This window comes from Cucurbita pepo, chromosome 6, assembly GCF_057944985.1.
Source record: "Cucurbita pepo subsp. pepo isolate OVF chromosome 6, ASM5794498v1, whole genome shotgun sequence".
NCBI classification, from domain to species: domain Eukaryota; kingdom Viridiplantae; phylum Streptophyta; class Magnoliopsida; order Cucurbitales; family Cucurbitaceae; genus Cucurbita; species Cucurbita pepo.
In genome coordinates, this window is record NC_141803.1 from 4,238,100 (window position 1) to 4,259,118 (window position 21,019).

The 21,019-nt window shown below is 35.5% G+C and overlaps 2 protein-coding genes across 2 annotated transcripts; both read left to right on the plus strand.

The window, feature by feature from the left end:
• Nucleotides 1-7,586: 7,586 nt before the first annotated feature.
• LOC111796619 (protein DETOXIFICATION 19) lies at nt 7,587-11,230 on the plus strand. The gene is made up of 7 exons (XM_087125028.1): nt 7,587-8,030; nt 8,115-8,659; nt 8,809-8,895; nt 10,272-10,328; nt 10,418-10,656; nt 10,731-10,849; nt 10,969-11,230. The coding sequence occupies exons 1-7, from the start codon at nt 7,767-7,769 to the stop codon at nt 11,098-11,100; spliced, it is 1,443 nt and encodes a 480-aa protein (XP_086981154.1). The 5' UTR covers nt 7,587-7,766; the 3' UTR covers nt 11,101-11,230.
• A 5,248-nt stretch (nt 11,231-16,478) lies between these two features.
• ENODL1 (early nodulin-like protein 1) lies at nt 16,479-18,624 on the plus strand. Its single transcript, XM_023679309.2, has 2 exons — nt 16,479-16,764; nt 16,926-18,624. Exons 1-2 carry the CDS (start codon nt 16,602-16,604, stop codon nt 18,458-18,460), a joined length of 1,698 nt encoding a protein of 565 aa, XP_023535077.2. The 5' UTR covers nt 16,479-16,601; the 3' UTR covers nt 18,461-18,624.
• Nucleotides 18,625-21,019: the final 2,395 nt, after the last annotated feature.

A 21,019-nucleotide genomic window follows, 5' to 3' on the forward strand; every position in this document is an offset into this window, starting at 1 on the left:
GTGCTCGTATCGACTTATCGAAAAAGTAAAAGGAAAAGTGGGTATGAAAGTGGGATTCGGTGGTAGCTGAAGATGACATCAAAGGGTGTGTTCGCCGCTTCTCCCATAGGGTTCGAGATAGCATTGCCAAACCTGTCCCTTTCTAACCAAACCTCATAATAACCCATTACACACTTAGAATGAATCAGAATAAAGTTCCCATTTTTTTTTGCCTTTCTTCTTCTTATTTTTGTCTCTTCCAATTCTTTTTTCTTTCAATTTGTCAACTCTGTCCTCTTTGTTTAGCAACAAAAAGAATCTCTTCCTCCCCTTTTGAAAGTTGAGTTTGAGAAAGACTTTTTCTTTGTTCTTATTGCAAATTTGTTTCTAAAGATTCGAACTCGATCTCCATCTCGATTGTCCGAGAGACATTGATTATGCTTCCACTATTTGATATCTAAGTTTCCCGAGTAATTAGAAATTGTGCTATACAGGTAAAACACTATTTTGTTCCCATCAAATATGTTGAACAAGTTGGGTAGGGTTTGAGACAAGCTTAACCAGACATTGTAACAACCAAAACCCACTACTAGCAGATATTGTCCTCTTTCCTATCAAATATGCCGGAGCTGAATAGGTTTGAGACATGCTTTAACCTACGAACGAGACAACTGTAACAACCCTTTTCCCCTAACAACTCTAGGGGAAGATCAGCCTGTTACCCCTAGAGTAACTTTTATTCGTTGAGCGACGGCCTTACCACTTGGCACCGTCGGATCACTAAGGTTGACTTTCGTCCCTGCTCGACGGGTGTGTCTTGCAGTCAAGCTCCCTTTTGGCTTTGCACTCGAGGGCCAATCTCCGTCTGGCCTGAAGAAACCTTTGAACGCCTCTGTTACCTTTTGGGGAGGCCTACGCCCCATAGAAACTATCTACCTGAGACTGTCCTTTGGTTCAAGCCTACCGCCAACCGATATTGTCTTTTTTTGTTTCTCTCAAACCCACTGTCAAAGTTTCTACACCCTTATAACAATGTTTCGTTCTCCTTTGAACCAATATGGAAACTTCCATCAATACGAGCTGAAAAACCGAACCGAACTGGGTAGAGCAAACCTAAATGAGATCAGGGTCACCACCGATTAAGATGAGAATTGCGCCAAGGGAATGTGATTCCACAAGCACTAGGATTAACCCCACCACAGCACCCAAGCCCAACTATGATAGCTTGCGACTCCAGAGCATGAACCAGAACCTAAGAAGGCCCCACAAACGACCGACAACCCGCACACAAGCAAACCATCTGCCTCGACCTGTCTTCTACGCACCCAGCCAGCCCCACCATTGTTGTCTGCCTCCGACCACGCCGCATCACACCACAACCCCTCTAGCCGCACCACCGCACCACCGCACAACCTAAGCCAAACAGATCCGTAATTTTTTTTTTTTTTTTTTTACCTGTTTTATAAATTCTAAAATAAAATAAATCAATAAAATTCTAAATTTTTGTTTGAATGAATAATTTTCAATTAAATTTAATTATATTAAAGATTTATAACTATATCTTTGTTTATTTTTTATATACTCGTCCTTTACATAGGTGTCACTTACCCACTAGCTTCGGCCTTAATTTATTCTTGAATCATATTTTACTGGGAGAGACGTCGCTTTAATACCATTTGTAATGAATTCGGCAACGAATGATCCTAACATTTCTCTGCATCTCTGCAAACATAGTCACGATACTCATATTCGCTTCTTACGAGTGAAAACTATCTCCACATATTGATACGAGTTATTTCATCATATTTTATCCCCATTCAAATCCAGCAACTTGATTAGATACTTGTGGATCATGCAAGCTAATAAGCATTTTTAAAAAATGAAATTCCGAAAAGCAGTTGCAATTATGTTATTGAAATGTAGATAATGGTTTGTCTTTTACAAATGTTGTTCTATTTACAACAACAAAAGACATCATAGTATCAGATTCCACCAACTTTGTTTATAGCTAAAACAACCACCCATCCCCTCCCAATCATTTTCCCACTTTGATTCCCACAAATTAAACTTCATTAATTATTCCAACTTTATTTCCTCCCCCCCCCCCCCCCCCCCCACCCTTTTTTTTAATTTTTTTTACTAATTGGGCTTTTTCTACACCAAGATTTTGGCCCATCACTAATTGGGCCCTTTCTAATCACCAAGCTAATAGCCCATCACTAATTGGGCTCTTTCAAACACCAATCTAATAGCCCAACACTAATTGGGCCTTTTCTAACAACCAAGCTAGTAGCCCATCACTAATTGGGCCCTTTCTAATCACCAAGCTAATAGCCCATCATCACTAATTGGGCCCTTTCTAATCACCAAGCTAATAGCCCATCACTAATTGGGCTCTTTCAAACACCAATCTAATAGCCCAACACTAATTGGGCCTTTTCTAACAACCAAGCTAGTAGTCCATCACTAATTGGGCCCTTTCTAATCTCCAAGCTAATAGCCCATCACTACTTGGGCTTTTTCTAACAATCAAGCTAATAGCCTATCACTGATTGGGCTCTTTCTAATCACCAAGCTACTAGCCTATCACTGATTGGGCTCTTTCTAACAACCAATCTAATAGCCCATCACTAATTGGGCTCTTTCTAACAACCAATCTAATAGCCCATCACTAATTGGGCTCTTTCTAACAACCAAGCTAATAGCCCATCACTAATTGGGCTCTTCTTAACCATCGAGCTAATAGCCCATCACTAATTGGGCTGTTTCTAATACCAAGTGAATAGCCCATCACTAATTGGGCTCTTTCTAACCAGAATCCAATAGCCCATCATTAATTGGGCTTTTTCTAACAACCAAGTTAATAGCCCATTGGGCTTTTTCTAACCACCAAGCTAATAGCCCATTGGGCTTTTTCTAACCACCAAGCTAATAGCCCATCACTAATTGGGCCTCTTGCAGGAGCCCATAATTCCAAAATTGAGAAGATTTTAATACATTATCTTGTCAGTCTTGCATTAATTAGTAGAATTATTGAGTCAAAGTGAGAATTAATCCATTAATGGCGTATCTTTGATCTCACTTTATTAATGCAATAAGTGTAACAAAGTCAATAATCAAGCTTCATAATTGCTCCAATAATCAAATTATTATTATTTTTGTAAAGAAGATCTAAAAAAAAGTATGATTAAGACGTCTATATCTTAATAATTGTAGAAATATTTATTAAAATATTCATTCTTATCTATAATTATACTCGACAAAGACTCACTCAAATCAACGATTTATAGACTCATTGACAAATACATTAAAAAAGTGCAATAGGATGACGTGGAGATTCTTTCTAGACCTCGTGACCCAAATCCGCTCTCTATCTCGCTACTAACAAGAGGTCTCGATTGATTTCTCTTCATTTAGAGCTATACGTGCAGTTTGCTAAACTTGAAGAAGTCCAAAGAGTATAGATTAGCTTGGATACTATTCTTTTAACCTATGAAATTCTTTTTGTTTTTTTTTTTTTTATAACTTATTATCAACAGCTCCCATCGATTGACTACGAATTCGAGCCATAACACGCAAATGTTGAGCTATGAAAGCAGAACAAATGTACTCACAACACCAATGAACGAAATTACACAAAGAGACACCAAGATATTTACATGGTTCGGAGAGAAGAAGTTCCCCTACATCCATGGGTAGCAACCAATCACTAATAAAACAAAGCGTTACAAGTGAATACCTCACTATCACACTATATAGTCTCTCACCAATATGTCACTGAAGAAATACAATGTGACACACAAAACATTCCCAAATCCCGATATCAAATTCAATCTGGTATAACTAAATTTAATTCAAATAACCAAATCAAATCTAATCTAAATAACTAAATGAAATCTAATCCAAATAATCCAATCAAATCAAAACTCACGGAATGATTTTTTTCATATAAACAAACCAGGTTTTACACTTAAGAAGTTGGGAGCAACCAAAATGGGGCCAAGAAACCTACAATTTGGTTCATGTGCAACCACATGGGTAGCTTCAACTTTGTACAAAAAAATGTGGTGCAAAATAATATGTCGGGATAAGTTTTTGATATTCAACCATCGTTCTCAAAAAATAATTGCACAAATTCAAATATTTATATATCTGTCTGTGAAGTAGATCAGTGTGATTTCTCTTATATGAAAAAAAATTTATGCATCATAATTACGCTGATATAGTTGACTCTTTTATGATTATTGTTTTAAACGTAATATCTCAATAATTACGTGATACATAAAGTAGATATTGTATGATTGTTCGAATTTCGGCTGTTTATCATATTATATAATCATGCAACCTACGATTTAAAAATTGGAGAAAAATAAGACAATAAAAAAAGAAAATGATAATTAGAAAAACACAATTAACACAATTCAATTGGTACGATTTGGATTGGGATAGGTTACGAGCTCATTTGAGCTCGGTTCCAACAAATTAAATTTTTATGAATTGAGTTAGTTCATGAATTCCTCTTAAACTAGATTGAGTTAAATCGAACCAATCTAATTTATAACTGATCCGAACACTTCAAACGAACCCTATGGTTGAATAAATGATTCGAACCACTCAACCCAACCCAACCCCACCCAACTCAAAAAGTTTAGGATGGAATAAATCATCTGAACAACTAACTAAATCAACCTAATCGAACCAAAAATAAATTTATTGTTTGACAAATGCATGAGATGGGTACCTCATATAGTAACATCTTCGACCCACGCTCATGCATCACTTGTCCCACGCTTTGGTTGGCATTATGTCATAGCCCACCTCATATTTTCCATAAAGATCGAATAACTTTGGTTAAATTATATTATAAAGAACCACGAGCTTACTCGAACGGATAAGACATTTAGCTCGAACGGATAACACATCTGTCTTTATTCCCTAACTTTAAGACGTTGTAAGTTTTAATTTAACCCGACGCGATCTAATATTCTCCTGTGGCTCTCCCAAGAAGATAAAAAGAAAGGAGAGAAAAGGGTTTGAAGTAGAATTGAGAGAGATCAGCAATGAAGTTCTTGTTCCAGTGCCCATGCTGTTCTTGTTTCTGCTTCATGAAGCCCAAGCCAGGCCACCCAAAGCCTAAAGATCCGACCAAAAAAGAACCCAAAAAGGAAGAAGCAGCGGCGGCGGCGACGGCGGCGCCACCAGCACCGGCACCAGCACCACCCAAGGACCAGGAAGAGAAGAAAGAATGATATTCATCTTCATCACAATGCCATTGTTTTTGAATCATTATTTTCTACTCCAATAAATTTCCCTTTCAATTCCCGAACAAAAACAGTATGTAATCTCTCTCTCAACTCGGATCTTCATTTCATGTCATAATATTTTTCGAACAAAATTATTTAGATATGTTTGAAACAACTTTTTCTCGTGTTTAATGTTATAATTTTTCGTTAAAGTTTCGATTTTGTTTTTAAATTTGTAATTAAGGGTATTGAGTTGGATTGTTTGTTCAGAATATATATATTCATCGAATCATTTTTTCTACTCAAATTTCGTTGAATAAATGAGATTCTTAAAAATAAAGTAAATAAAGTAATTTATTTTGTAATTTATTTGGTAATTTATTTTGTGCATGGTAAATTTTATTTTTAAAAATAAAGTAAATAAAAAACAATAATTTAAAAAAAATTATGTAATTAAATAAGTGATAAGTGGTTAGGTGATATAGGTGGATCACATTTATTAAGAGCATGTTATACCTAGACAATTATGTGACCATAAATCGCTTTCTAAAAAATGCTATTTAAATTATAAATTATAAATATTATGTAAAAAATATAAATATTAGATATTTAAAAATTAATTATATAAGAGCTCTATAATATAAAATTGAGATAAAAATAAATATCAAATTAAGGAATTAAAATGATGTTTTAAATATATCATTAAAATATAAAATTTTAAATGTTTGATTTTTTAAGAGAAAAATTATGTTAATTATTATTGAGTTATTTTCGTATTTAGTTATTAGTTAGTGAATAATTTTATTTATTTTTAAATAAATTAAAAAAAGAAGATAAAATGTTTGTGGCACCCATATCAAGACTAGGCAAAAGATTTATTTAAATTTTATTTTATTCTTTTTTAACCAAATATATATATATATATATATATATATATATATATATATATATATATATATATATATATATATATAGTATATGGACATGGATTAAAGTTGCTTTTAGCTTTATCGATAAGTTTATTGTTATCTTTTTAAAATTAAATTAATAAAAATATTTTGTAATTCAAAATTATTTTTAAAAAATCTAATAAATACAAATAAAAAATACAGTCCGTTTGAATGGAAACTATTAATATTTTTGTCTAAAAAATAATTAAAAAAAGTTTAAAAAATATTGGGAGAGTGTTTTAAAAATAAGTTTTCAAAAGTTTTATTAATACACTTATTTTTTTAATAAAAAAATAAAAAATAAAAATTACATTTACTATCAAAATATTTTTAAAATAATATTAAAAAATTTGGAGATAATCAAAAGTAATAATAGACGGGTTTCCTCTTGCCTATTGATAATAAAAATTATTTTAATTTTTAAAATTTCATGAATATTTTTAAAATATAGGGTTAACCGGTAAGAGTATTTTTAAATATTGTTAAAAAATTATGAGTATTTTAAAAATAAAGTAATAATAGTTTTCATCCCGAAAATGTATTTTTTATAATTTTAAAAAATTTAAAATTATAATTAAAACTCCTAAAATTTAAGAATTTTTTTTAGGTAAAGTAGAGAATTTTAAGGAATTAATTCTTTTAAGAAAGCGTTAATTGACCAAAAAAAAAAAAAAAAAGAAAAAGAAAGTTGAAGTGATAAATAAACTATTTGTATTAATAAAAATATTTACAAAATCTAATTTCTTTTATTTTTACTATAAAATATAAATATCTTTTTATTTCATATATTTAGTTATATAAATCATTTGATAACTTCATTACAAACGAAAAAAATATAATTTTTATAAATGAGTTAATTAAATTTAAAATTATTTAAATGTGTCATAAATTTATTAAATACATAATTAAAATCGAGAAGAAATATAAACATTTATTTCAAAAATATTATATTAATTCCCGTGAAAATTATGCTTTAATAATTTTAATATAAAATTATAATCTATCCTCTGAACTGATTTTAATTTATTCATCATCCATATAAATTTAATTTTCTATTTTATTTAAATTTAGATATTATAACTAAATGGCTTAAAAGAATTTCTTTAAACTTTTAAAACTCTAAATTAGTCCCACGTCTCCTAATTGAGGGAATGATCATAGGTTTATAATCAATGAATACTCTCTTCATTGGTACGAGGCATTTTGAAGAAGCACAGAGCAAAGCCACGAGAGTTTACTCTATCATATCAGGAGAGTTGTGTTCATCAAGGTTAGGAGTGTACTTTTTAAAATTTCACGGGTATATTTAGATAAATACGAATTTGAATTATTTTGATTTATATATTTGGTGTAATATATGTTGTAAAGTGGCTTCTTCCACATTACAAACAAAAAAAATAGTTCAAACTTACTCTACATAGACCCCTTGTTTATGGGTTATCACAGCTTACACCGGAGTCATCATAATTAGTTCCGTGTTCTTCTTTTCTTTCTTTCCCTCCAATTTCATTACGTTTACATCTGATTCTCTTACTGCCACCGCAGATTCGTCGCTGTAAATTCCAACTCTCACCACTTTCTGAACCACAACACAATGCCGGAAAACGAATACGACCCTCTTCTCCAAGTTACCGATGCCGGCGACGGCGCAAACGCCTCCGACTCATGGAAGAAAGTGTTCGATAAAGAGGAGTTCAACAAACAGTTCTCCATTTCATTTCCCATGATTCTCACTAATGTTTTCTACTACTTAATCCCTTTGATTTCCGTCATGTTCGCCGGTCATCTCGGCGACCTCGAACTCGCCGGAGCCACTCTCGCTAATTCCTGGGCCACCGTCACCGGATTCGCTTTCATGGTTTGTTCCCCTTTTCGCTATTTAATCGTTTTCGTGTTTATTTCATTTTGCGTTTGTTAATTAGTTGTTTGAACCGATTCATAGACGGGTTTGAGTGGCGCATTGGAGACACTCTGTGGCCAAGGATTTGGGGCGAAACTGTACCGATTTTTAGGGATTCATCTGCAATCCTCGTGTATAATCTCTTTCTCCTTCTCGATTTTCATTTCCCTTCTCTGGTTCTACACAGAGCCGGTCTTGATTTTGCTGCAGCAGGATCCCGCCGTGTCGAAAACGGCTGCACGGTATATGAAATTTCTGGTTCCTGGGCTGTTTGCTTATGGGTTTTTGCAGAATAGTGTGAGGTTTATTCAGGCTCAATCTGATGTTATGTTTTTGGCTGTGCTTTCTGGTATTCCGTTGGTTCTTCATGTTGGTGTTGCTTATGGTTTTGTGAACTGGACGAGTTTGGGGCTGGAAGGAGCTGCTATGGCAGCTTCTATTTCATTGTGGGTGGCTTTCTTGGTTGTGGCTATTTATGTGTTTAAGTGTGAGAAGTATAAGCGTACATGGGAAGGATTCTCTGTTGAAGCTTTTAGTTACATAGTATTCAATTTGAAACTTGCTTTGCCATCTGCTGCAATGGTTTGGTTAGTGCTTTTGAACTTTTGTTTCCTTTTGTGTAGCTTTTTACAATCTGTTGGTGTGTGTGTTGTTGCATATTTTGGAGGTCTATGACACTTTTCTTTTGTTTTTTAGTTTGGGATTTGATGCTTTTTATATATGGTTATGTGAACAGTTTGGAGTATTGGGCATTTGAGATTCTTGTGTTCTTGGCTGGATTGGCTCCAAACTCTGAAACAAATACCTCTTTGATTGCAATTTGGTAAGGATCTTCTGTGTTCCTTTCTTCCCTTGTAAGACTTGTTGTAAGACTTGCTAGCTGGCTACCTGATATTGTCATTTTTGGGTTTTCCCTCGAGGTTTTAGAACGTGTCTATTAGGAGAGCTTTCCACGCCCTTATAAAGAATGTTTCGTTGTCTAACACGTGGGATCTCACAATCCTCCCCTCTTTGGGGGCTAGTGTATTCGTTGGACTTTGTTCCCTTCCCCAATCGATGTGGGACCCTCAATCCATCCCTTACGGAGCCCAGCGTCCTTACTGGCACACTGCCTAGTGTCCACCCCCTTTGAGGCTCAGCCTCCTTGTTGGCACAATGTCTGGAACTTAGCTTTGATACTATTGTAACAACCCAAGCCCACCGCAGATAAATATTGTCTTTTTTGGGCTTTTTTTTGGGATTCACCTCAAGTTTTAAAATGCATTTCTTAGGAACAAGTTTCCACACCCTTATAAAGAATGTTTCGTTTTCCTTCCTCAACTGATGTGGGATCTCATAATCCCCACCCGCTTTGGGGGCTAGTGTCCTTGTTAGACCTCATTCCCTTTTCCAATCATTGTGGGACCCACCAATCCACCCCCTTCAAGGTCAGCGTCCTTGCTCGCATACGGTCTCATGTCCACCACCTTCGTGGATCAACCTCCTCGCTGGCACATCGCCTAGAACCTGACTTTGATCCCATTTGTAACTGCCCAAGCCCACCGGTAGCAGATATTGTCCTGTTTGAGATTTTTTTTTCTGGTTTCCCTTCAAAATTTTAAAATGCATCTCTTAGAGATCGGTTTTCACATTCTTATAAAAAATGTTTCGTTTTCCTCCTCAACTGATGTGGGATCTCATAATCCACTCCTCTTTGGGGCCTAGTGTCCTTGCTGGACCTCATTCCCTTTTTCAATCGATGTGGGACCCACCAATTCACCTTCTTCGAGGCCAGCGTCCTTGCTGGCACACCGTCTCATGTCCACCCCCTTCAGGGATCAACCTCCTCGCTGGCACATCGCCTAGAACATAGCTTTGATACCATTTGTAACAGCCCAGACCCACCGGTAGCAGTTATTGTCCTCTTTGGGCTTTCCTTTCTCGGCTTCCACTCAAAATTTTAAAACACGTCTCTTAGGGAGAGGTTTTCACACCCTTAAAAAACGTTTCGTTTTCCTCCCCAGCTGAGATCTCACATCTCTATCAACAAAGTGTGTCCGGAAGAAATGCTTTCATGAGTTCTTTTTATAGCACATTGAAAAATCTTTGAATTATCCCATTACAACACTTTTGAAAAGTGCTTTTCAAGTAGTCAAAAGCATTATATATCTATTTACAACGATGAACTGATATCTCCCTTTGGAATGATGCATTGAAAAGTGTAAACACAGAAGCCATTGCCTACATGATCACATATGGACTCAGTGCAGCTGCAAGGTATACAAATCTCTCCTCTTTTACTTCCTTGTTTTCTCCATGCCCTCTCCCTCCAATATCATAACAAAAGACACAACCATCTTGAACAGCACAAGGGTGTCAAATGAGCTGGGGGCAGGCAACCCTGATAGAGCAAGACAAGCCATGTTTGTCACTCTTCTACTCTCATTCCTTCTAGGCCTTTCAGTCGTTCTTCTTCTAGCATTTGGCCATAACATCTGGGCAGGGTTCTTCAGTAGTAGTCCTGTAATTATACAAGCCTTTGCCTCCATGACACCCCTTCTCACCATTTCCGTGCTCGCCGACTCCGTCCAAGGCGTATTATCAGGTTCCCACGAACGCTCTCCCTCTCGTCCTTCCTTTACAAATCTGGTTTTTCGTCTCACATGTCGTGACTTGCAGGGGTGGCTAGAGGATGTGGTTGGCAACGCATGGTTGTGGTTGTAAACTTAGCTACATTCTATCTTGTTGGTATCTCAACAGCAGTCTTTCTGGAATTCAGAATGAAGCTTTATGCCACGGTAAGGATTCAAATGGTTCGTTTTTTTTTCGAACGAACACGGAAATTCTAAGACTAAAATAGGATTTAAACGTTAAATGTTCATCGAAACTTAGCGTTGTATAATGTGTTGTGGTGCAGGGGTTGTGGATTGGTTTGATCTGTGGCCTGTTATGCCAAACTTTGACACTGTTGGTATTAATAGTTCGCTCAAAGTGGACAAGAATTGAGCTGTCTGATCATGGAGGTAAGCAAAATCCAGCTTTGATTTGATTCTTAGTTGAGATTTTTAGCTGCAATAACTATGATGAGAATAAACTCAATTTTGAATCCTAGAAATGTATGAGCTGGATTTTGATTAATTAGTGGTATTTTGGATTATAAAGTTCTTATTTTAGGTTTATTTAATATAATTCCGTTCCCCATTTCCCTTGCCTCGAGCTCGAGCACCAGTCCTTTTCCTGTGAGTCGTATGAGATCCCACGTTAGTTGGAGAGGGGAACGAAGCATTCCTCATAAGGGTGTGAAACCTCTCTCTAGTAGACGCATTTTAAAACCGTGAAACTTGTGATAATGCGTAATGGGTCAAAGCGGACAATATTTACTAGCGGTGGGCTTGGGTTGTTACAAGTCGGCTTCGAGTCGTTTGCCCTATGCTCCCTCCCAGACATGCTTCAATAGAAATTAAACAAGGGTTCGTTGATACAATAGAATTCTATGATAAAATGTCCTTATTTGGATTTTTTTCTTTAAAGTTTAAAACTTTTTCGATTTTGATGCTCAATTTTGAAATTTCGTTTCATTGAATTTGAGGTTTGAATTCTCGGCCTGACCAATAAGTATGTCATGTTGTGTAAGAACAACTACGTAAAAAAGTAAGAAAATTTTACAATGAGATATGAGGAAGAGAACAAAATATTATTTATAAAGGGTCTTGAAAACCTCTCTCAAAACCTCCCTGCCTTTTAAAAACTTTGAGAGGAAGCTTGAAAGATAAAGCGTAAAGAGTACAATATCTGCACGGGTGCACGCCTAAAGAGTACGATATCGGGTGCACGCCTAAAGAGTGTTGGATGATGGAAGTGTGTTGTGGAGAGTCGTGTTTGTCTAATATGGTATCAGAGTCATGCCCTAAAACTTAGTCGTGCCAATAGATTGGTAAATCCTCAAATATCGAACAAAGAACTCCTAAAGAAAAGGAAGGCGCACTTTGTTCGAGGGGAGGTGTTGGATGATGGAAGTCCCACATGAACCCCAAAGCAAAGACATCCCCAAAGCAAAGACATGAGAGCTTATGCTCAAAGTGGATAATATAGCAACCCTATACTTGTATACGGGGTGCACTCAGACCTTTATATAGCAACCCTATGCTCAAAGGGGAGGTGTTGGATGTGGAGAGTCGTGTACGGGGTGCACTCAGACCTTTATAGCAACCCTATACTTGTATTAGATTATAATGTTTTAACCAATTAAGTTGGATAATAAGATAAAACATTCCCATTTTAAGGCCAACCAACCAAATTTTATTTCACTTCCAACATTCTAAATTTAGAGTTCAAATTCTTGGGCTAATCTGCCCTTGCTGCCTGCACCACACAAGCTCTCTCCGGCTCATGGCCAACGACCTGAAACAGCCACCCCTTCTCTTCAACCTATATAAACCAACCAAGGGCGGAGCCAAGAAAGAAACAAGAGAGAGCAACGACGACGATCATGAACTCAACTATATCAACACCGAGAAGGGTTCTGATCGTCGTCACGATGATGGTTGCTCTTAGCATCGTTGTCTTGCTTCCAATGGCAGCGGAGGCGACTGCCCCTGCCGGAGGTGCGGTCTCTCAATGCATCCAAGGTTGCACAAAGTCATTGGCTGGTTTAACGTCTGGTTATTGCCTTACTCTTTGTTCAGCTGAGTTCCACCCTCTATCAGCTCACCCACATCATCATGAACATGATAATACCCATGCTCGTGTTCATGTTGATGCTCATGCTCATGTTGACGCTCATGGTCATGTTCATGCTCATGTCCATGCACATGTTGATGGTCATGATCATGTTCATGCTCATGCGCTTCATTAGAGTATGGTGCGTTTTCTTCATTCCCATTATTAAAGACGACTTTCATGTTGTAGCCATCTGATTTGCCTCTCTTCATGTAAGCTCTTTGAAATACCCATTTGTTCTCATTCTTGGTTGCATTCTTTCGTTTATTTAATGTCGTGAAGTGACGACGGAATCCAAAAATATATTCGAGAGTTCAATTTTAAAATATTTTTCTAGACCCGAGTTTGATTTGTTGGATGATGAAAGTCCCCACATCGGTTAATTTAGGAATGATCATGGGTTTATAAGCGAGAAATACTAACTCTATTGGTCACTCTATTGGTCCGAGGCATTTTGGGGAAGCCCAGAGTAAAGCCATGAGAGCTTACGCTCAAAGTGGACAATATCATACCATTGTGGAGAGTGTGTTCGTCTAACATGGTATTAGAGCCATATCCTAAACTTAGTCGTGCCAATAGATTGGTAATTCTTCAAATATCAAACAAAGGACTCCAAAAGAAATGACTAAGACTCCAAAGGAGTCGAGCCTCGATTAAGGGGAGGTGCACTTTGTTCGAGGGGAGGTGTTGGATAATGAAAGTCCCACATTGGCTAATTTAGGGATTGATTATAAGGAATATTCTCAATATTGGTATGAGGCGTTTTGGAAATAAATAATAAAATCTAAATTATTGTTATTTAATTATTGTTATTTAATAATTAAAACATATATATATATATATATATATATATATATAAGACAAAAATAGTATAAATAATAAAATCTAAATTATTGTTATTTAATTATTTACAAATGATGATTTCCAATAATTATTAAAAATAAAAAGTGAGAAGCAAAGTTAAAAAGAGCCAATATTTTAGTTGACATTAAATGCTTTGACCATAAAAAAATAATAAAACATTATGTAATTATGATTTGTAACCACTCCTAAATAATTTCATTAGGTTATAATGTAACTACTTAGGTCATGGGATTATGGTTTTGAAATTTCATTCACATCTTGAATTTATCAATAATCAATTAAAAAATAGCCATTTAATTTAATTTTAAATAAATAAAAATAGCCCTCCCACTTAATTTTATAAATATTTTATTTTTATTTTTATATTTTTCAAACGGGTTTGATTGGAGATTTTGTATGAGATCAGAAGCTAATGGCTGCTCCTAGAGCCAATTCTAATTTGATTTGTCAGCTATTCGTTTCATGGCTTTAATTTGAGCGGCAGATCCTATAAATATGGAAATACCCACATTAATAGCAGGTCTGATTCCAACATTGAATAGAATCAACAGATAAGAATATTTGTCCATTACGTTAGTAGGAATATACGCTCAAACAAACATCTTCCGATTATGTCTGGTAAAGCAGTCATACTTCCTTCACCTAAAGCAGAACTTGATTTAGCGTATAGTTTGATTTAAATTTAAATAATATGATAAAAGTTTTAATCCAACGTTAGAGAGAACGAATCAAGTCACTGCTAGCTAAATAGAGTCGAGAATGAAGATTATATTTTGTCTCTAACCTGACCAAAATTTCCACCTCGTCTCACCTCACTTTTTATATATAAATATAAATATATTAAAACTAAGATATAAAATTAACTTATTATATATAAAAATATTTTTGACGGTAATATTGAAATTTGAACTCATATTATTAGATTTATTAGAATATTTTATTTTTTTAATGTAAATTATATTATAAAATGGAAATTAAAAATTATTCGAAGTTGACATTAAAATGGAAAAAACTCGATCTCCGAGAATTATCCACAGAGAATTCTTGCCACAATTGATTTTGCTAAAACAAGAAGCGGGGACGGGAATAAAAAAATCTTCTCCATTCTCGCTTCTCGAACAAAAACAAAGAGTTTAGAGGTGGCCCAACTTATCAAGATCCTGATCTCGAGAGATTTCAAGCTCCTAATATCGACATTGGAGTTCTCACATAACACAAGAATGAATAGACATGGCATGACGATATTTTACTCCTTGTTTAGCCACATCAATAAAGATGAATCCCCACTTTCTTTGTCTCTTCCATTGACATGTTGCTATCATCCATGCAAAGTCTTTCCGAAAGAGTAACACTCCGACGTATTAAACCTTCTAATTTTAAAGGTCGAGTTATAAGTTCCTAAATTTTTTAAGTTTGTATTTAAAAGGGTTCTCGAATCTCCAATTATATATCTATTATGTTCATAATATAGTTTAAAATTTTAAAAATTAACGGCCGAGAATTATTGAGAGGTGTAGTCCCACATTGACTAATTACGATGAAGATCAGAGGAACACTATCACCATTGCTACGAGGGCTTTTGGAAAAACAACCCGAGCTAATGTTTAATGATTCTACGATAAACTTCAAAAAATATTAAAGAAAACGATCAATAATTTATTAATTTTAATAAATCTAACTTTATGTTCATAGTGAAATTAACATTAATTAAACCAAATATTTGGTTAAAGAGATTCCTTTATGGCCTTTTCTAATTTTGTTTAATGATTTTAATTATAACTCAATTCTAAAAATAATTAAGGACAATTATTTTTAAAATAAATAATAATCTCTTGCTTGAACTAAAAAATGATAATAATATTATTAATTCTAGATATTAATTTGACATAATTTTTTTATTATTCAGATATTACTAAACAATTATGAGATTTTTTAGGTTGTTATTGATATGACAATGTTTTCACATGTTTATAAGTGTCACCGACGTAAATAACGAATCAATATTTTTAGATTATTATAAAATACCGATAAATAATTGATAAAATTCACGTGGATAAAACTATTATACTAAATTAAAAAAAAAAATACCTTTTAAAAATACCTAAAAATTAATAGATTAAAATACTATTTTGGTTTTTGTTTTATTTTTTATTTTTGTATTTTCAAATTTTATTTATATTTTACCATTTATTTAAAAAATATCCTTTTAACTTTTAATAGCATTTAAAAAATATTTTCGAACTTTACAAAATTTAATTAACACACTTTCTTTAACTATTTTTAAAAGTTTAAAAATCCCTTTATTAGTATTATTTAAAAAAATCATTATACGGTTTATATTTATAAAATAATTAATATTTTTTTAAAACAAAATATTAACGATTTTTATATAAAATTAATGGTAAGGGTATTTTTTAAAAGTGGAAGAATATTTTAATTTTATGTTTGGGAGATGATTTCTCAAATTATAATTAAAAATAATAATTTATATAAAATTGAATTAATTTTGGGTCAAATTAAAAATATTTGAAATTTTCCCAACTAAAAATTTAATAATTCAAAAAATTTAAAATTGAATAATTATGTGAAAATATGGAGAAAATTAAATCCCCTGTCAAGAGCGGTAGGAAAATAAAACAAAAACCAGGTGGTACAAACGGCGTCAGAAATAAGTAAAATCCAAAATTAATTCTGAATTCAAAACCCTGAGCTGTTGTAGGATGCAGCCACGTGTATGGTCACCATTTTCCCTTCATTTACCGACACGTCGTTACACTCTCTTCCATTCTCGACATATCGTTCCACTCACTGCCGTGCCTTCTTAACCATTTTCGCCTACGCGCTTTATCCACATTTCCCCACCCTGCAACGGTCACCATTTCCGCCTTCTATTTATCTCTCCAGTCCTTCATCTCTCTACCTTCAACCCCTTCTCTCTCTCTTAAACCGTTTCTCTCTCCATTGCCTATGGCGTCTCTCCTCTGTTTCTGTATTCTCTTCCCCTGTTTTCTCTCTGTTTCTCATGCTTATACGTTCTACGCCGGAGGAAAGGATGGGTGGGTTCTCAACCCTTCTGAGAGCTACGAAAATTGGTCTCATAGAAACAGGTTTCAGGTCAATGATGTTCTTGGTGAGTTTAGCCTTTCTCTGATCAATCTGTTTTGCTCTGTTTTGCTCTGCTTTGCTCTGTTTTTGGTTGATTTCAGGGGTTTGCTCTGTTTTTGGTTTGGTTCAGAGTTTTGCTCTGTTTTTTGTTGATTTTAAATTGGGTGTTTGATCTGTGTTTGGCAGTGTTTAAGTATGCGAAAGGGTCGGATTCTGTGTTGGTGGTGAGTAAAGAGGGTTATGAAAAGTGTGATTTGAAGAATCCGATTATGAAATTGGAGGATGGGAATTCGGAGTTCAAGTTTGATCGTTCTGGGCCTTTTTATTTTGTTAGTGGCAAGCAGGGGAGCTGTGAGAAGGGCCAGAAATTGATGGTGGTTGTGTTGGCTCAGCGCCCTCCTCCGCCGTCTACGGTGGGAGCCCCACCACCTTCTGGAGCGGCGCCGTCCTACTCGCCTCCGGGTTTGCCTTCTCCTCCGGAAGCTAAGCCGCCAGGAGTTTCTCCCTCTCCGCCGTCTGGTTCTCCTGGAGCCAAATCGCCTTCTGGCTCTCCACCATCGGCGACACCCATTTCGCCGTCTCCACCGTCGGGGACACCCACTTCACCTTCTCCATCTGGGTCTCATTCTCCGGCGCCATCAGGGTCTCATTCTCCCGGTGGGGCAAAATCTCCTTCTGGTTCTCCGCCGTCTCCGTCGTCTGGGACGCCTATTTTGCCATCTCCGCCATCGGGAACACCCAGTTCGCCGTCTCCTTCTGGGTCTCATGCTCCGGTACCATCAGGTTCTCATTCTCCAGGTTCGCCGTATCCTGGAGCTAAATCTCCTTCGGGTTCTCCGCCGTCGGGGACACCTAGCTCGCCGTCTCCGTCGTCTGGGACACCTATTTTGCCATCTCCACCATCGGGAACACCCAGTTCGCCGTCTCCGTCTGGGTCTGAAACTCCGGTGACCACGCCAGTGCCGGCCGGTTCCCCCACTTCTCCGTTGCCGGGAACGCCCACTTCACCTTCTCCATCTGGGTCCGGAACTCCAGTGACCACACCAACCCCGGCCGGATCTCCTTCATCAAGTCCGGGAGCGCAATCTCCGACGACAGGAACACCCACTTCGCCGTCTCCATCTGGGTCCACCGGTTCTCCCACTTCACCTTACCCTGGAGCAAGCTCTCCGTCAGGGTCACACATTTCGCCGTCTCCTTCCGGTTCTGAAACACCGACAACATCACCAGTCCCGGCCGGTTCTCCCACTTCCACAATACCCGGAGCAACCTCTCCGTCCGGATCACCGCTCCCCGGCGGCGCCGCCACCCCCGGCTCATCTCCGGCAGGATCACCATCATCAGGATCAAATTCCCCCTCCACTTCGCCATCTCCAGCCGACGCCATCACGCCCACAACAGCTCCGGTACCGGCATTTTCACCGACTTCATCCTCTCCGATTATATCCCCAGCATTATCGCCGTCGACCGAAGGGCCAATTGGTCTACTCCCACCTGAGTCCAGCGATGCTCCCATAAATTCCCCGCCGTCTCCACCATTATCTCCGTCGTCGTCTTCCTCCGGAGAAGCACCATCACCAAGAGGCTCTGCAAACGACACAACACCATCAACACCACGATCGTCCGCCATAGCTTCAACTCCATCAGTAATTTTGTTGGGTTCCATTACAATTGTGTTAAGCATGATCATCAATATAGGATCTCTTATGAATTTCAGTTAAGAAGAAGAACGAAGATAAATCTCATTTTTAATAATTAGAGTTTTGTGAATAAAATTGAGAGAAATTTCTCCAATATTAATATTGTTCTTCTATTTTCCCCCTTTCATTTCCTTGTGTTTGTATAATTCCCACTCATTTTATTATATGGTTTGAAATTTATTTTATTTCTTGTTTTTTCCTTCATTTTCTTTTTATTTAATCATTATTCTTCTAAAATAATTTACAACCCAATCCAACTTTCTATTTTCAGATTGGGTTGTCGAGGTTTCATACTTATCTATAATAATGTTACACTAATAACTAAACTTTCATTAAGTTTAAATATCAAACATTTACTAGTTACAGCGCATCATTAACATCAGTTACAAACATTAAATATTCTTAATAATTTTAAAATTTGGGTTGGATTGTAACGCTATTTTCATGATAGTTAAGTTGACCCGACCAAAAAAATGTCAACCCATATAAAAAAAACCTAACCATGAGTAGTTTAAATTGGTCGAGTTCTTCGGTTATATGGGTCTAAATTTTATAATATAACGTCATTATTACAACACTTCTTAAATTGGGCAAGTGGTTGCCAAATTGAATGAGAGTGAAAAGACTTGAGCTACCATACAAAAATACAATTAATTCAGTCAACTTTTTTTTTTTTGGTCCTTTTTTTCTCACAATATTATTATTGCTGACTAAAAAGTAAGTGCTCAATTCAATATCATCTTCCATTTTTCCGCGTAGTGGACGTACCATCTACCACCGACCTTTAAATAGTAACTGATGTCTTATTCATTTGCTCGAGAAATATTTCCAACAATACTATTAGATTTTTTCCGCCATGACCCAAAATGATACCACTAACCTTAAAAGCTGAAATACCTGCCTTATTGCAACGCTCGTTACAAATATAACGAATCTTGAAGTATGCAGCTAATAATAGGGCGTTTTCGTCAAAGTAACATATATATTTTGCACAATTACTTTTTTTTAAAAAGAATATATTTTCAAGACATTTAAAAAAGAAAGCATATTATATAGAATCATATTCTACTTAGCTTATGAAGGAAGGATATTATATGCTAAATATATAACTTTATAATTAATAAATATTCATTTATTAAAAAAAAGTTAAATTTATGAAAAGATTTGTGACTTTTATTTAAATAAATAAATAAAAATTTATAACTAATAATTAATTAGTGCAACTTTCCTAGGTTTGGGTTAATTAGTATTATAAATAATAACAACAATAATAAATTATAGTTATTTAATTTCGTTTTAAATTAATAAATTAAAGAGTACTGACGTGGCTATAAGATTTTTCTGGAAGGGTATATGAAGGGAAGGCCATGTACACGTGGACGTTTTAATTAAAGGAAGGTGCTGACGTGGGAGTATGATGGGGGGAGGTGGGGCCCAGTGGGGGACAGTCCAATCAGGCCGACAACCGTAATCTAGAGTAAAAGAAACGCGGAGAAGGATATCGGGAGTGTTGTACACGTGTCACATTCAGTGACGTGACATATCAAAATCTACTGGTTTTTATTTCGTAACCGTTGTGTCGGCAGCCACGTATGCGTCTCTTCCATTTATTATATTTGTCCTTTCCAATATATAGTAAGTATAGTTTTATTTCTCTCCAATAATAATTTAGTGTACCCTAAAATTTGAACTTTAATAATTTAGTTATATTATTATAAATTTCATATCAAAAAAGTATTAATTTTGTAATTTATGAAAATAATTGGTCAATAAAATATCTTATTAAATTTTAATTTTAATAATATATATTTTTTATGATAATGATTAAATTGTTACGATATTTATAGACTAAATTGTTACATATTAAAACGTTCATTCTTATGATTTTTAAAAATAATTTCTAATACTATTTATTATACACTCGAGACTGTAAACTTTCATGGGTTTGCTTTGGGTTCCCTAAAAGGCCTCGTACCAATCGAGATAGTATTATTTGATTATAAACCCATGATAAGTCCCTAAATTAGCTGATGTGTGACTTTCATCATCCAATACCTCCCCTCGAATAAACTACGCATCCCCTTAATCGATGCTCGACTCCTTTTTCATTTGGAGTCTTAGTCATTTTTTACTAATCCTTCAAGGAGGCTCGACTCGTTTTCTTTCGAGTCTTTTTTTCGACATTTGAGGATTTACCAATCTATTAGCATGACTCTAATACAATGTTAGACGATCACGACTCTCCACAATGGTATGATATTGTCTACTTTGAACATAAACTCTCGTAATTTTACTTTGCACTTCCCAAAAAGTCTCATACCAATGGAGATAGTATTCTTTAATTATAAACTCATGATCATCCCCTAAATTAGTCGCGGGACTTTCATCATCCAACAAAGACTCCACTAAAATTATAAAAATTAAATTTGTAATTGAATCCCGGGTAGAAATTCATTACTTAACCCTAATTTTATTTTATTTCTCAATCTCTAAAACAACGTGTTAGGGAAGAAAACAAGTAAATTGAGATCTCACCGACAATCATTTATTTTTTATTTTTTATTTCTAAAAATAAATTTC

Bases quoted from the DNA above. Each gene is read 5' to 3' on its own strand.
- LOC111796619 (XM_087125028.1), top strand. From the start codon at position 7,767: ATGCCGGAAAACGAATACGACCCTCTTCTCCAAGTTACCGATGCCGGC. The intron at 8,660-8,808 runs GTTAGTGCTTTT...TTATGTGAACAG, and splicing joins CCATCTGCTGCAATGGTTTG to TTTGGAGTATTGGGCATTTG. The intron at 10,657-10,730 runs GTTCCCACGAAC...CGTGACTTGCAG, and splicing joins CGTCCAAGGCGTATTATCAG to GGGTGGCTAGAGGATGTGGT.
- ENODL1 (XM_023679309.2), top strand. From the start codon at position 16,602: ATGGCGTCTCTCCTCTGTTTCTGTATTCTCTTCCCCTGTTTTCTCTCT. The intron at 16,765-16,925 runs GTGAGTTTAGCC...TGTGTTTGGCAG, and splicing joins TCAGGTCAATGATGTTCTTG to TGTTTAAGTATGCGAAAGGG.